Source organism: Solenopsis invicta, chromosome 5 (genome assembly GCF_016802725.1).
Source record: "Solenopsis invicta isolate M01_SB chromosome 5, UNIL_Sinv_3.0, whole genome shotgun sequence".
Taxonomy (NCBI): Eukaryota; Metazoa; Arthropoda; class Insecta; order Hymenoptera; family Formicidae; genus Solenopsis; species Solenopsis invicta.
The window spans coordinates 23,843,355-23,860,534 of record NC_052668.1 but is presented as its reverse complement, the minus strand read 5'-3'; the positions used below and the strand labels follow the sequence as shown (position 1 = coordinate 23,860,534).

Genomic DNA, 17,180 nt, shown 5'->3' with positions numbered 1-17,180 from the left:
TTGTTATTATCAATTTGTAGCGCGTTTTGTTTCCTTCGAATGCATCATCAGCACGCACGTCCGATGAATCACTTTTCATCCACATGGTATACGAGACCGTGAGCACGCACGCCGCGAACGCGATACTCCAGCTTCCCTCGAGATCAGAGACGTCCTATACTGGTAACGATTGTCTGACAAATTCGAGTTTGATACTCGAGTTTCTAAGAAGGAAACACTTTACCACTGTATATTGACAATCTCAGAGAAACTCGACACGAGTTTATCGAACTCGAGTCGAGAGCTCGAACGACTTACATTTCTCTTGCTTCGGAAACGCGGACAATTGTATTATTTCGTACGAAGGACAGACGGAATGATGCAAGGCCATCTCAAAAAGCGACGAAAGAAATAGCGGATAGACCGGGCCGTCGGAACCTTCCCACTTTACTTTCGCGTTTTCCCTCGCGGATGATGTTCCTTCGCGAATGACGCTTCTTCCTGTAGCTTTTTTCTCTCCCGCCCTGCGCTCGACTTTCGCCGACCACGCTCGCTCATTTAATTTGCGACCGCGGCAAGAAACGGCGGCGAGAATCTTCGAAGACGCGGAACTGATGCGGGCCTGACGTAGGCAAGAAGATCGACGAAGGGGATATTTATTACCGTTGGCCGAGGAATTATCGGCCGTCGTTCCGTTCCGTCCTGCGCCGCGGTGGAAACGCGAGCCTCGGTACGAAATTATTGGCGTCCCTTTGCGCGTCTTCTGAGAAACGATTGGGCGACCTAATTTCCTCCGCCTTCCCGTGGCCACAGCGCGATTCTCGTGGCGAATAAAGGATTGAAGATCTCTATGCCAATTATGGCGTTCCGTTAGGTTTCGAGGCAAAGAGGCGAGGTTTACAAAGCTGAAAATTGCACGGGACCATGTTTGGAGTTTGTAAACTAATTGTAATGCATAACGATCAAGTTGGAAATCGATTTTCAAACATCGAGATCGCACGTTGCGCACATATTTTTCGCTGGATTGAAGATTAAAGTCTATTAAACGAACATTAGTTCCGTGGATTCATGGCTCCGAATCATTATTTTGCACACTGTAAAAAAAGAGAAATATTCCGAAACAAATGTTAGTTTTGATGTTTTTTTTAATATTTATTGTTTATAAAAAAAAATTTGATTGCGATAACGAAATACATATATCTGTGAAATATATCTCGTTTTTTTATTGATTCATTTGCCAAGAATGAAATTTTATTTCGCCGTATGAAAGATTTATTTCAGTGAGACAAATTTATATCCCATAAATATATTTTCAAGTATCTTTTTCTTCGTGTCGATCTTTGACTTCATGAATTTTTAGGCCGGCATTCATAGTCGACTCTTATATTTAAGACCATCTTAAAATGTCATCACAGAGTCGTATTAGCATCTTAAGACATTACTTAAGACGCTTTTGAAATAAGAATCGACTATGAATACTTAAAGTCTTCTTTAACAGTCGGCAGCAGAAATAACTTGTAACTTTACGTTACTCGATGCAGCAAATGCCATCTGGCATATTAAAAAAAAAAAATAAATAAAAATAAAAACTACTGTTTACTGCAAATTTAAAAGCGGATGCACCGATACGTTCCTTTATTTCAAACGCGTAATTCGATATTATAATCTGCGCAGCACAGCGAGTAGGTGTGTTTCACATCGGAAATAATCATAATCATCATCGCCATACGAGCGCGAATGGATTGCACGTGTCGGCAGCGGCCGGTCAATGTGATTCTGGGCGAGTCTTCATTACAGTCGCGCGTGCGTAAATACGTTCAGAATGCGGGCTGGGAAAAGAGAATTCCAAACGAATGATGCATGCACGTACAAATATACTGGAAATACCATATATGTGCGTATATGCCGCAAGCAAAAACGGAGCGCGATCATGTAAAGGACGCCGTTAATTGTCGCGGACAGAGTCTTCATTCATCGATCACAAACGGATTACGTTATTTAGTGTTGTTTCGTGTCGATTTGTAATGCCAAATTTTTGACTGCGCTATTGTCCTCGTTGACAATGCCAAAGTTAGGTCGGGCGTTTGTACATACGTAACTTTTCGAATTATTCCGAACTCCGCGGGGAGCGTAACGCAAACTTAAAAATTTATTTGTGAGACGTAATTTTATTTCTATTAATTTAATTAATTAATAAGAAAAATAAGGTACATATTTTACAGAAATTAAATATGTTTCATAGGAAGTTCTATCAGTACAATCAAATTTTTTTTTAAACTTATAATAAATTTATTGAAAGAAAATGTTGCGAGTGACATTTACTTTTAAATGTTTCGACTTCTTTCCTCAGCTGAATCTTTATGATAGCATTTGGAAAAGTGCAACGAAACTCGTGGACAACTGCTTACGCACGTCACAGTGATTAGGAAACGAGATGCCGAAGAGATGATCGTTTCGTCGCTGATCACCAATAGAATGCGCAAATTACGGTGACATTAAGACATTCTCTTGCCGTCTCCTCGCTGAACAATCGTCCGCGGGAGAAAGCATGACGGAGGTGACGCAATTTGTGACGCGTCGATCCGGCTTCCCGTCACGCGAGGAAAGGATTGTTTTTCACGGAAGGCTGATCCCAACCAACTTGCTTATATCGTGACATTTAGCGCGGGATGGAGGCGCTTTTACAACGTGCTCCATTGGAAAAAGTTCTTAATATGTCTATTAGCTGTAGTCTATTAGCTGTAGTCGTTTATGACGTTCTTTTAGAAAAGCCTGGCGTGTCACTTCGCTGACGTAAGTTTAAAGTTCAAAGTACCGATTGCAAATTACGTCAAGCAATCGAGGAGCAGGCAATCTCCCTTCTCTATTGATCTTTTATTTTACGTGTGATTAATGATCAATTAAGTTGCCGGAATTAACAACGTTTAATCCGGCAATTTAATTGATCGTTAATCAGCCTTCGCTATTATTGCTATGATTATTATTCACCTTTAGTCCGATATTGCGCGTTGTTGCGTTATTACCGAAACGTTAATATTTCATTAATGTATCGATAATTTTTATCGATAAAACTCTCATTACTATTAGTGTCAATAATATTTCAGGTAACGTAACGTTAATAAATCGAATAAAAATTGGACAATTGTGTTTAAACTCATTATTTAATTCTCCGTCGACGAATTTTCGAGCTGCGGGTGCTCGGTGGATTTATAATTGTTGTAAGTGGTACATACGCGGATTATTTTTGGACTACTGTATCAGGAATTACTGTCACGTCCTAATAAGCTTTTTTCTCTCTGGCTCTTGTCGTGAATCATAAGAATGAGGTTTCGAAATAACGGATTGGAGAACAGTCATTGCTTCTGAAATTTTCATCGCTATCTCTATCTTTTGCGTCTTTTTTTTCTTGCCACTTAATCTTTCACCCGCATATATCGGTTTGCATACAATTTATATTTAATAAACGTAACATCTCCATATCTCCGAATGTGTACAATGACTCAGACTTGAAACATCGAAAATATTTTACGGCGTACTTTAAAATAAAAAAAAAAGGTTTTCTTTACACAAACCATATTGTTATGATAACAAAAAGTTCGTATCGCGAATCATCTATACGCATCTTTTATTCGCGCGGCTTTAGCTCGCGCTACGAGCCATCCTTTCACGAGGTAGACGCGAACCGCGAACGCGTGTGATAAACGATGCGACACGAGCTCTTGCCGGTAAACGAGTGATAAGCAATCTCCGTCAATCAATGCCTGCCCTTGGTGCTCCAAGGCGCGGTGTCGCGCTTGTATCTGGCAAAGCCAGCTGACGAGCCTGGCATATTAGTCTCTATACGGCGACATCGATCGTCGTTTGAATGACTTCGTACACGAGGCACGCACGCGGAAGATCAGGCCGCAAGAAGCGGCTACGTTTACCGAGTACGTAATAGAGAGTCAATGATGAAACACATCGGTCGAAGGAACTTTGAGGTATTATTGATATTTGCCATTGTTAGGAATGTTTTCTATCGAATTAACAATCAACCGAGCTCTAACGTGGAACGGGCAAATGTAAATTAAAATACAAATTTACAATTCTCTCGCTTAAAAGCCGGTCTCACATAAATTCCCTGTTAACTTAATAGTGTAACTTGGATTTACGACGATTGAGAAGAATAGCTTCGCGACAGCAGGAAAAGATTAGAATGGGAAAACGGATTTTTCACACTTTGCGGTGCTAATATTGACTAAATTAACATCGAATTTAAGAGACGTGGCTATTCAAATGATATTCTTCATTATTGAATTTTACAAATTACAATTAGATGTAGTACGTATTCCTATATTATTTCTGGCGATAAACTTATTAACTTATAATTTTCCAGTCATCTTCCGATGGTTATTAAATAAAAGTTAACACGTTAAACGAGTTTGTAACGATTACTAATTTTATTACTGGAAAAGCATCACGTCGTATTTGCCGTCGCAGTCGATTGGTCCTGATCTCTGAATTAATTTACTCAAATGTCGCGCGGGTGAAATCCGATGGCTCCGTTTATCCGCGAACGAACGCCGCCGTCGAGACGACGCGCGTCCTCCACGCGTAGCGCGTGCGTGGCAACAGAAAAAAAGTGACCCAATAAATCCAAGAGGGAAGTCTGGGCTAACGGAGCAACCGTTAGAAATAATTATTATTATTTTCCAGCGCTTTTGCGGCTCGATCGCGTTGTCTCGTTGTACATTATTTTCTGAATTTTTTTTTTTTTTATAACGCTTACCTTTAGCAATAAAAAACCTCTATAAGGGGCTTACACGGTCTCGGTTTATGTCATAAAAATTAAATGCATTAAAGAAATTATGAAGTAAAAAAAAACGTCATAAAATTTAGAAATATTTATAGACGATGCAACAACAAACTTGATTCACAAGAATTTTTTATTAATCCACGTAACTACATTTTCTGCTGGCAACTCATTAATTTTTACTTTAAACTACTAATTAATAATTACTAAAAATTAATAATTAATAATTAATTAGTAGTTTCTAAACTGCCTTACTCTAAGATAAAATTGACTTCTTTAAGGTTTTGAAAACTCTGTCATTAGCGATGAATAGACGGAGGTATCTGGTGCAATCGATTACCACAAGAAATACCCGCAGTATAAGATGCTGCGAGATGTTCTCGGAAACGATTCGTTGTACGCTCGGTAGTTTCGGTGCATATTCGTGAGGTGCATTTTCCAACGATAAAAACGGTCTTACCGCAAATTACCGTAACCGCAACAAGAGCCGTTTCTTCCGTACAACCGCGATATTCTTATAATGTGATTCCGTATTCGTTCGGGTGATACCACCCACGTTTCTTTGCGATTTATACGGATTCTTCGTGCATGAATCGTTGTCGGCCACGTGATGGACGATGCACATGTTTGAAAAAAAAAGGGAAGAATTGTGCAAAGAACGATATTTTTATAAATTGCGAAAGGTTTAACGAGACGATTAAACGTTGCGATTGTGAAACGGTGATAATGATATATATGAGAAATTTGGCTAAAGAACGCTATTATATAATTTAGACGTCACAAAGGAGTTATGAGACTAGAATTGTCCTTTGAATGTAGATTGCGGGGACTATTCTGTTACCGCGACTAAATTTATAATCCCCTTTTATAGACGGTTTCCAAGCCGCCTAATTGCACGGATTATGACCTAGAAAATGACTGTGGCCAAAGTTATTTTAATGGTCGACCGGCTCTTCCGACGCCGAAAGGCGTTCGCTCTCTTTTACGTAATCTCGTGCAACTGGAAGAAATCGCGTGAAAATTACGATAAACTTCGTTATTTTTACGCTACCGGGTGAAATTATTCCTCGATATTATTCCCCTTCGAAATTCATTTTCAAAGCCCCGTTATTACGTAGTTGTTGCTACACGTTGTTAGCGAAATGTCTTGTTGTTGCTCGTCTTAAATCTACGATCAGCACTGAACGTGTGCAGACTTAGCCGCAGGAATGTCTGCGAATGTCTGCGAATGCCACGACAAATCATTACTTTTTTCTTCTCCGCGAGGTCTGAAATCTCTCACGCGAAGCGATCGGACTCAGCTCGCGTGAAAATCGAATCGGCGAGTTTTTCCACTCGCGAAGGACCCCGAAGATGATCCCTCCTGGCGCGGAAAACGTATCTGTCCGCCCGCGCTGCTGCATCTCTCTGGCGCCTTGTCGGTCGTTTCCGACGTCCGTCGGTGTCGCTCGTGAACGCAGTGAGACGGACCCGCTCAGTCGAACGCTGACCGCCGTGTACGTGAGACCGCTCGTGAGAGAACTTGGTGCCAGCCACGCAGCCACGAGTCCAGCCGGCTGTCGAGATCCAGCTGTTAGCTGGAGAACGAGCTGCCAGATCAACGCTCTGTCGCGTGGAAGACGCGTCTCGCGTCAAGGATTACTTTTCTTTTCTTCGTTGTGACGACGAAAGCGAGTCGTATCATTTGATGTCACCGATCGGCTGATCTGTCAGCGAGAGCTGTCAACTCTCCACTCAAAGGAACGGGAGGACCACCGAAACGACTACGTCGTTGAGACGACGGAGAACGTGGGCAGATTTAATTAATATCTTGCTGCGTAAATAGTGGAAGGTCATACCGGCGACGGTGTACTGACAACTCTGTCTGCGGTGAAACGGATAGCGCACAGCTGACAGTTGCGTGGGACGCAAGGTCGAAGTTACTGGACGTGTCACTTGTGTATCTCTGTCACGAGTCGCCAAATCGTGAAGCTGAGTCGCGTGTCTCGTCTCAGAGGTACAAGCGCGTTGATTCCTCCCTTCGTCTGGCATCGAGGCTCGCGCCAGAGCCGGGTAGTTCGCCGTCTCATAAACGAATTTAACGAGCGAACCCATTCGGACAATTCGTGCCACTTTACGCGGCGAAAGATCGGCCGGTGTACCCTCTCTCTCCCTCCTCCTTTTTCTCCGTCGTCGACGCGCGACGTCGAAAGTTGACTGACCGAAGTGACTCACGGGATCACGAGTCAGTCCCGAGCGGTGGTGATTGTCGCATCGTGTGATTCTCGCGGGTGTGTTTCTCGCGGTCTTATCGCGTCATCGCCGAGAAAAAACATCAATTGCATGATATTGTATTATTAACGCATCGCTGATTGCATGTGGTAGGCGAGCCCAGGACTGAATCACAGAGGAAACTCATCCTTGAATGTTGAAAACTCTCTATTGATCAATAACGCGTGTCGCCTTTAACGTGAATTAATTGAGATTAATCGGAGAAGGGGGGAATTGAAGAAAGCGAAGCTTTCCGAGACGAGCGTTGCGACAATCAGTCAGAACTCGAGCCATTCATACTCTTCTCCAACTGAACTTCAAAGAGAAGATCTCTCACGATGACAGAAGAGAGTGATTCTTAGAAGCCGCTACGTCCAACATTCTTGCAGCTGATTCATATCGCGAGTCGTATTCGTTCGACTCTCTCGAGAATCTCTTCCGATTTCCGCTTCCTCGACGAGGCCGAGCGACACGTGTATCAACGCTCTGCGTTCTCCGATACATCAGGATTAAGTGCCCGAAGACGGGGGCTGTTAGGAGAGACGGCTGTTAGGAGAGACGATCACGTGCCACCTGTTACGAGCCGGTCCGCAGTGCGGAAGGGTCGCGGGCCCCTGTCGCGAATCAGCGTGTCGGGCGTCAGGCGGTCGCAGGAGGATGCGACTTCGCGCGGCGACGCGATCCTGGCTGATCCTGGTGATAGAATGTTGACGGCCCGATCGGGGCCTCTCGGGCTCGGCGTGCCGCGAACCCTGGGGCCCGCGGAAGGAAGCGATCACCTCTTCCTGCTGCCGGAGCGCGCCCTCGTCATGGACAGCACCCACCTGCGACAGGACCTGGCCGGTCTGGACTTTAACCTGCACCTCAACCTACTGCACACCGCACCCCGCGGCAACGTCTGGCTATGTGAGTTGTCGAACGGCGTTAACTCGTGCGACGAGAGAGGGAGGAGTTGTCATTCTCGTAATGCCTTCGACCTCGATTCCCCCGCTTTTATTTGCCGGACTCGTTCTTTCTGATTCGCCCGATCTCGGAGGAAGAAAATAAGTTCCGTCTATATGCTACGTGAAATTGCTTCTATATATTCTGATTGTGAAGAAAATGTGACGAGTTGTTGAATAGAAAGGAAAAAGAAAAGAAAGATACAGATAACAGGGGGACAAACTCGAACAATTGCTTCTAATTTTTAGTAAGAGCCATTAAAGATGGGAACTAGATGCTTAAACCTCTTGAAGATCGAGCTTTAAAGTCTTTTGAAAAAAGAGAGGCTACATAGAGAGAAAATAGAATCACAATTTTTTTTTTAATGTAAGTTAATTTAATTTCTCGAAAAGATAATTTTCTATTGTACCGTACGAACCGAGTAATTTCTATGGTTAAGTCTTTATATCCGCCTATTACTTCAATTGACGATGTTAACCGGCTATTAACCGAGCTCTCGATTATCTTGGTAAACTGCAGATAACACGGGTGAATTTGGACATTTGCCCGTCAAAATAACTGACTGCATCTTTCGACAAAGACATTGTGAGTGGCTTATCTATGCGAATAGGGAAAGCGTCTTATCAACTTATCTGTCCGAACAGGGAAAGTGCTTTAAACGATAGAATCGCATTGTTTCCCAACCCCATGCGTTGTAATATTTTTGAGAAAGAAGTGCAAAACATTCAGATATGTTTCACTTTCAAGTTATTTCGAAATAATGAGATAGTGCCCGAGTGTCTCTCTGAGACCTAAATATTGACACTGTTAATCTTATCTGCGCCATTAAAATTTTTTCTTCGATAAATAATTTGACAAACTCGAGAATTCAGAAAAATAAAGAAACACGATTTTATACTAAAGTGATTGTATACTAAAAATATCCAAAATTTGTGTTCAATAAACCACAACTTTGAGTCGCACATTTTCACAAATTTTATCGTGCAAGAATGTAGCGAACAAGGCCGCACTTTATTTACTGCGCCGCGCGAGGACGTTCTCGTATCGTATTTCTCGATACTTTATTATCTTTTGGAGGTGTGCATTTCCGCGGTACTATACCTGTACGTCGAAACGAGACGCATTGTAAACCGGGTCGCGCTTTTCTTTCGCGATCTCTTTCGCGTGTCGTACCAGTGATAGTCCACGATGGCTCTCGGCAATAGCTCTTTCGCAAAAAGCCGCGAATTACTCTCGTAAGATCATCGGATGCGAGATCACCATTTTCATTGGCATTTCGCGGGGCGAAATCGCGAGCAGAGAAAAGCTGGGCAAGAATTATTGACAGTCGGCTTGCTAGTCGTAACTATCGCGCGCGAAATTCGCGAGGAGAAACACGGAAGATAAATTACAATGGCGTGTAAAAAGATGTTTCGTAGCCGAGGAGAAGGAGAGGCCTAGCTACGAAACTCGCGGAGTCTAGAAAGAGGTAAGAGATACGGGGAGAGAGTTAACAGGTGCGCCGCGAAATTATCGCCAATTAAGTGCTTTTTTTGCCACCGGTAAAAGCGTAGAAGCCGCGCTCGCGAATGAATACCGCGCAATTATGATGCTCCGTCATCGTGCCTTTTTTTTTTCCTTCCTTCACGGATCATCCCGGCACGAGGAGCGACCGTTAATTTGGCGGATGGAATTCAATTAACGCGAATTGGTGCGTTCGTTTTCGTTGCGCCACGCGCGCCAGGTCGCGCGAGCGATTCCTCTCCTCGCGCACGTGTATTTGTTAAACACGAACGGCATTCATTACTCCTTACGGTGCCTGACAATTATTAGAATGTATTTCTTTCCTCGTAACCGTGCGATAATTGGAGCGGGGTAAAAAGATTAATTAACACGCTGAATGTGAGTTATCACGTACTGCTGGACATTCTCCTCGGTCGCAAAATTATTTTGGCGTATTAACGGTAAAATTATACGTTCTGATTGCGAAATGTGAGACTTTGCGCAATTAATGCGTAATTCGTATCGCGCGCGTTACGAATTTTAAATTCCGGCGGTGAGCCTCGCGTCTGCCGATCGGTGGAAGTTATTTGTCGGAGTAACAAAGGAGCCTGTCCCTTATTCGCTAAATAATGAGAAGGAGTTGTCCGTAACGGATGACAAATGAGCGACTTGTGCCGAGTCCCAAATGATGATAAATGGAAAACCGTAAACGCGACTAACTCGCTCCGAGAGAGGTAACGATGGCCCGCGGCCTCTCTCGCTAACGGATACTTTCCCTAAAAGCGATTTTCCTCGGTTCTCGCGATCGTAATAAAAACATAAATCTTTGCGGTAAATATCGAAGCGTCGTACTCCTAGCTTCCTGTAAAAGTATAGTAAAAGTCCGTTTTTGTGGAAGGAAATTCCGCGCAATTTCTTATCCTTATCCAATATCTTTTTTTTTTTTTTTCTTAGACATGAAAGTAAATATGATGATGAAAATGCACTTCTTACATATTTACTTCCCGATTACAAAAACGTTTTTGATGTCGTAATTCCGCATGCGAGAGTCAAGAAATGTCAACGAAACTTTCCTACGCGCGCTTCGGTCTTAACAAATTATTACAGAGCGCAGTGGATAATGAAGATACACTATCACGTGAAGATTTCATTAAGAAATCGTGACTATAACTTAGCCCGTGTCACATTAACGGTTCACTCCTCATTTGATACTCGATGCCGAGCGCGAAATGACGCGTGACGCGCGTAATGCTCAGAAGTTCGTGCAAAATATCGGCCTGACGATCGCATGGAAGTCGCCGTATCCTCGATTGAACGTTAATAGGAGGTATATTAAACCGGGGCAAGAGGGACGGGAGAGGAGCGTTATCGCATCCTCTCTTGTGCCGCGCGTGATTACGGAAAGTCTCACCGGCAAGAAGATCGTTACGATTTATATTTATCAGCGGTCGGCCTACCATATTATTACGGTTTTTTGCAACGGCGGTCAATTCGCGGCGTTGCGTTGGCTGCCCATATTCGCCGAGCTCGTAATAGAGGGATGTTGCACGATCTCGAGACGTGTTCGGCGGCTTATATTTCCCACCCGGTTTTTTTTTCTCCCCTTTTTCCTTTAATTACGACAGCTGTCCCCACGCGCGCTCGACAGCGCCGCGAAGATTTATGAAATCATCCGGGACGTGTTTTCATTTGGCGCACCGCGGGATTGCCGCGATGGTAGACCGTGTCCGATTTGATATACAGAAGTACGCACCGCGCTGCGTTTTCTAGTTTTCTCACTTCGTTAAAATTTACGAACCGTGTGCGGGAGAGACGCGGCTGGGATGATTCGACGGACAGCTCGGATGAAATCGGAGGGATCCGGGGAAAGTCTTCTCGATCGCCCGGAAATTACGAAAGATTTCAAAGTGATCAAATAAACGGAAAGCCGGATATCTAAAAATGCGAGAATCTTCCGAATCGGAAATTCAAACGATGAATGAAAGATCGAATGCATCACTTTCGAAATCTTTAATCGATATATAACACTCTAAAAATATTCAAGAGCACATTTTCGTGAATCAGAGAATTTAATTTAGGAGCTCGAGATCTCTCGTGATACAAAACAAGTTTTTAATAAAACCGGTTCTAATATATATTTTTTTTAATTTGCATCAAAATTTATGGCCGCGCGTCTAGACGGCGGACAACGTTGCTCGAGCGAATTCACGCAGGTGTCACGAAATTATTTCGCATGTCTAAGGGGAATACGTAATGTTAGCCTTACGTTAGTAGGCGTTACGCTTTCGAATATCAATTTGCTAAATGGAGACAGGACGAACTCGCCACGTGGAACTGTGCAGGCTCGATTCCGGGCAAATTAAAACGGGCGTAAACCGCGCTTACGAAACTCGCCGTGTTTGCATTGCGATTTTTCACCGCTACTGTTCGAAAGTTCTTATAATAACCGCATTTTTCTACGAGCAACGTAATATAGCTAAAAAAACAATTATATTTAATTCATTCCACGTATAGCAGCGATTAATTAAATGACTTGAAAATATAATGATAAAATAAATGTTTTGATACTATTACGACGCCGATACGGTATTTATAGCGTGAAATGTATAATCGTCAATTCTGTGAAGTCAACAGTAATTTAATTATTTCTTGTAACATATAAACGTCGCGAGTGACAAGAGTAATGATGAAACGATGACAGCTATTTACCTTAATATCGTAGCTCGATCGGGGCTAATCGAAGAGATTGCTTCTTGCGCGGTATACATCGTCACATTACGATGATTTACAACTGCAGCTTGTCACGGCATATCTGCCACGTTATTCGCTTAAATGAAGCACGATCGGTATCGATAGAAAGTTAAGGTCACGATAGAAGCGCAAGCTATCGTTCCGCTGAATGAGATATATTTAGATGCAAATCCCACACGCACATTACATGAAAAGCAAATCCACCTCTTCCGGGAAGGGGTAATCCTCTCTCTCTCTCTCTCTCTCTCTCTCTCTCTCTCTCTCTCTCTCGTGTGCGTGACAGAAAATCGTTGAATAATTTATAGCGCGAGATATTTACGAAAGACTATTATAGTTTCCGCGAAATTAGGTTAGTTGCTCATTTTTCGCTCGCGACATTAATTAACACGCGCGATCAATATTTTTCGTTCCGTCATTAATCCCGCTAATGTAGCCTCTATTTTTAAAGTAGAGAGTGTTCACGATACGCACATCCGAGTAATTTAATAAAACCTTGCCCCGCTATTATTATTACACATGAGCGCGCACGAGACGTCGTTTGCATCATCGCAATTATTTCATGCCACGGTCGCGAATAATGTAATTCTTACGTGTGTCGCGAATTGTTTTTTTTAATAATTTGGCAATTTTGTTTGATAACGTATTTCCTGCGCCAGACTTTCTAATGCTCATCCGTTTGCGGAGAAACGGACATTTTTCAACACGCATGCATGAATCCGACTCGCGCATCTACTTGCAAAACTTTTTATTGTTTCGTGCGGATTGTATATATTTCCATTTTTTTTACGCGCATAACTTGGATAAGATTTCGAAGATGTTTAGAATTTTATTCACTTACTGACGGTAGTTTTCAATGACTCGTCTCAAAAGCTACTCAAATCGGATTATTAATATAACAATGTTATCTGCCATTATTCTTTAAAATAATCTAATAAAAGATTGAGTCGAACGCGGACCTTGGAAATACGCGTCGCCAACTCAAATCGGGGCAGTTTCTTTGTGCCTTGGCCATTTATTCCAGTCGATTGAACGTTCGGGCCGGATTGCAGCTTGGCCGACGGTAATCCGATATCGCTCGTAGTCTAATTATCTAGGAAGGGACCGCGACTCGAATGCGATGGTATCGTCATCTTTCACAGGTTCAAGATTAATGCTGCCCCGATAAGCGGCACAGAACGACATCGCGTTCTCGATTTGCTGCCTTTTTTCTCCCTTTAAACGCATGAAGGCATGCATGCTAAAGAGACGATATTTTTTCGCGCGGTCTAGGCTAGTTCCGCGATCAAGACTAATGGGTTGCGGCTTGGACGCTGTTTGCGATAAGCGGTGCAAGTGTGTCACGGTTATTAAAAGCTTTCGCGGTGAGACATGGCCAGCTAGAGCACTTGGAGCGGCCTGCTGGAGCCAGGCCGACATAGCGTCGTGTAATTTCCCGTTTTTCTCGCCCACCGCGACGCCTAGCCGTTTTCTTCTTTCTTGTGTATTGCACTTCGCTGATGACGTTCTTGTCGTAAATCAGATTTTTGGAACGAAAGTTCTGACTCATCGATTCGATTGCTCCTGCAGTCGGAGATTTTTATAGCGGGCTGCGCTAGAAGAAAACGCAGTGAGCTTGATAAAAAAACAAATCTGTGGGCGCAGTCGGAAGGGAAATTTAGAAAGTTCTATATATCAAATTAAATCGCTTGTGCTCTGCTGCTGGTCGTTGCATATGGAGGAATACTTGTAACGGCGACAGCTGCTAAGCACATTGCGTACCCGACATACGTATTCCGTGCGATATTTACGAGATTAACGCGTTATTGTGCTAATAACCGTCTACGGAGTTACGCTTTGGACAATTACGCGGAGTGTTCCCACGTTACGGCGTGTCATAGCGATCGTTGCGCAGGGCGAGAATGCAATTCGAACTGAATTTCAGTAGTTAATGAGGTGAATCAACGTGTAATACACAAGGGGCTCTAACCACGCCCCTATGTGTGTGTAGCGAGGTCTTTGCAATTATGCCCGGGGAAATGCACAGATTGACCGTGCCTCTCGTTCTCAAAGCCCGGAAACACGTGTCTCGCGATGACAGACGTAATCGACGCATATGTAACAAGGTGAACACGCGCCGAACTCGTCTTGTTACACAATCCGCGTTATTGCGCTTTACCCGAAGCTCGACAAATCGTCGTATTATCAGCGAGTTATCGATCGCGCGACGAAAATTCAATTATCCTGAGACGAACGAACGATTAATTTGTGCCATGAACGTAATTTCGCCGAAAACATTTCTCTCTATCGAATGATTTAGAGCTTGCGGAAACCCTGAGATGCTCTCTCTGGCATCATGAGAGAAGATAAGCTTTCCTTTCTTTAAATAAAAATCCTGTATCGCGAATTTTCATGATTCATCCGCGTTATCGATGAGTGATTGAAACGTCACGACAGTCAGGTTCGTATAGAATGACGCCTACCTCGTGCTGCTGGATAAATACGCCGTGTCGTGTTTTGACAGGCTGACGTTTTATGGGGATCATCGAGTCGCAAAAGGTTCGTTGCAACCGGCATGAATCGCGCTGGCTTTAAACGTCCGAGCCTGTCGCGCGAGTCAAGTCCGGTCTCTCCAGCCGAAGTATATACGCGATGACTCGGTGATAGAATTATGGGAAGATATTTAACGGTCGATAGCCACGTTTCCAATGGCAGCGGTGACATTAGGTTTCTCCCGGTGCTCGTAAAGAGAGAATCCTCGAGGGAGTGTACTAAGAGGCGCCGATACAAAGGCGCTGTTCATTCTTCGAGAGCCAACCTATCGATTGCGACACCGGGCGAAGAATACGCGTACGAATGCGCGGAATGTGTAATAATGAAAGTGTGCGTTCGTGTTTCTCCGAAAAAAAAAACAATCGAGCTATAATTAATTTTTCAAATGGCGGATGACTAGATCATTTTTTTTCCCCGTAATACTCTCATGACGAGTCGAGCCGCGTCCGATGAAGTTGTTTTACGGATGAATGGTCCACGTACGATATTAAATCGTACCACTGTGTAATCATCGAGTGAACTTTAAAATCGATATATCGCTTAAAATAGTACAGACGTGGCATACTTCCTTCATCCGCGTGCAGCTTCATTTACAAGTTTCACGCGGATCGATGGATTAAATCGCTAACGAAAAACTAAAATTAAATTTCTGCAAATTTTTCTGACCTTATGTTCACTTGTTTGCTCAGCAAAATAATTTTTATCATTTATGCTTATTTTTTCACTGTAAGATAGTCTAATCATAACTATATAATCATTTATTTTCTGGCAAAATTGGCAACAAATTTTGCTTAATCGATAGGGTTTGTATGATCTCTCGAGAAGTGAAAGTGGAGTTTTCCGCGGGCAGAAAACCGCATTAGCATGGTTTTATTGCAGAATTTCGTAGGAGAAGCATGACGTTATTAACATACCTTCCACGCAACGATTTATCGTCCAATAACGCAGACGGGAGTGTGGAGAACAAGGAATATTCATATTCTCGGGAGAGTTATATCATAAGAACTTTGTCTTTCGCTTTCAAGTTTCCGACGGTTCTCGCATGATTTGCAAAAGCGTTTCCACGCCTCGGCCGTTTCTTTCTCGCGTCGCGTAATCTCGAAATTGCCGGTAAACACGCCAGCGCAAACTCGCGGAATTTACGCAAATGCGTATGACTACCAAGGCTGACCATTGGCCGAGGGAGTCTCACGATCAATACCATAGACTCCGTCCCCATTTCGTTTTAGATGAACTTTTAAACGCTGAGCATCGTGTGTTCAGTCATTATCATTAGCTGCATTAGCCTTCTCTTTCCAGCTTTTTAATTTGAAAATAAAAGCTATCTTTTTCTCATAATCTCATTATAAATGTAACAGTAGCCATTTTTCGCATAAATACAATCTTAGCAGTTTTTCGTAGCAATTTTTGCAATACTTAAAAGTCGAAGGTTTTCACGCGAGTGCGCCGTCCAGCTTTTGCGACTTTTGTAATTCGCTGCTGTTCGCCGAGCGAACGGCACACTCCTTTATGTGACGGCTATAGGAGTGTAAAATGGTTCCAGTACGTCCGGGTCTCGGTCTACAACCGTAAAATTCCATTACCGGGAAGATGGTATTGTTCATTCAGCGACCAGTTCCTGAACGGGAACTGGTCAAACGCGTCACGCGTACGTCCGACCGGCTGGACAACCGTCTATTTTATCTGGATCGTTCACTTAACTCTGTTATTATTTTCCGCAATACGGTTTTCGCAATTTTCCATTAACGACGTATTAAATGATATTGTATGCAAAGAGTCTGTAAAATAAATTATTATTTTTGCAATCTTCCGAATAAAATTGTATCAATCTTCTTTAAACTCTTGAATGATTCCTGATAATTGAGATGTGTGTACTATTTTAGAAACTTCACGGTATATATTGTAATATATTTAACGTCTATATATATATATATATATATATATATATATATATATATATATATAATATTGCCAATACATAATTACGTAATTGTACCAACATAATTTTGTAACAACAAAATTGCAATAACAAAATTATTTAAACGATTAGGAACATTTCCTCATACAGAAACTCTAATCTCACTATATCAAAATAATATTTACACAGAGTGAGATAGGTAAATTACGTCAGAGAACTAGACGGATAAAATGATACGTAGAGAGAAGTACGAAAGGAATCACAGAGCAGAGTCGAAGGTAATTTCACGCTCAACGATTTGTCCGTATAGATAGGTATACATAGGTATCGAGATCGCGCGATCGAGCAAAGAATGCGCGATGGGATCCCACTCGAGTATTACGAGGAGAGGAGAGACACGTAACAAAAGTGGATGCACAATAATGCATTTGCGCGCACGCCATCGTTAGCGCGTTACGCCGATTTCTGCCAAACTCTCCGCGTACTACCGCGTTCGAGGTTAATTAAATCCACCGGACGCGTTCCATTTCGAAGTCC

The 17,180-nt window shown here is 42.9% G+C and overlaps 1 protein-coding gene across 25 annotated transcripts in view; it reads left to right on the top strand.

Moving 5' to 3' along the window:
• Nucleotides 1-17,180, top strand: part of LOC105195227 (ensconsin) — a 157,961-nt gene that overhangs the window by 55,116 nt on the left and 85,665 nt on the right. For 8 of the 25 annotated variants that reach the window (XM_011160572.3, XM_026130971.2, XM_011160567.3 and 5 more), the window contains exon 1: nucleotides 7,572-7,927. The exons of 16 other annotated variants lie outside the window; for them this stretch is intronic. In XM_011160572.3, the coding sequence (XP_011158874.2) occupies nucleotides 7,726-7,927 (202 nt within the window). In that variant the 5' untranslated portion in view covers nucleotides 7,572-7,725. Of the gene's footprint in view, nucleotides 1-7,571; nucleotides 7,928-17,180 lie in introns of those variants that run through there. One more of the 25 variants, XM_026130975.2, reaches the window with a different exon arrangement.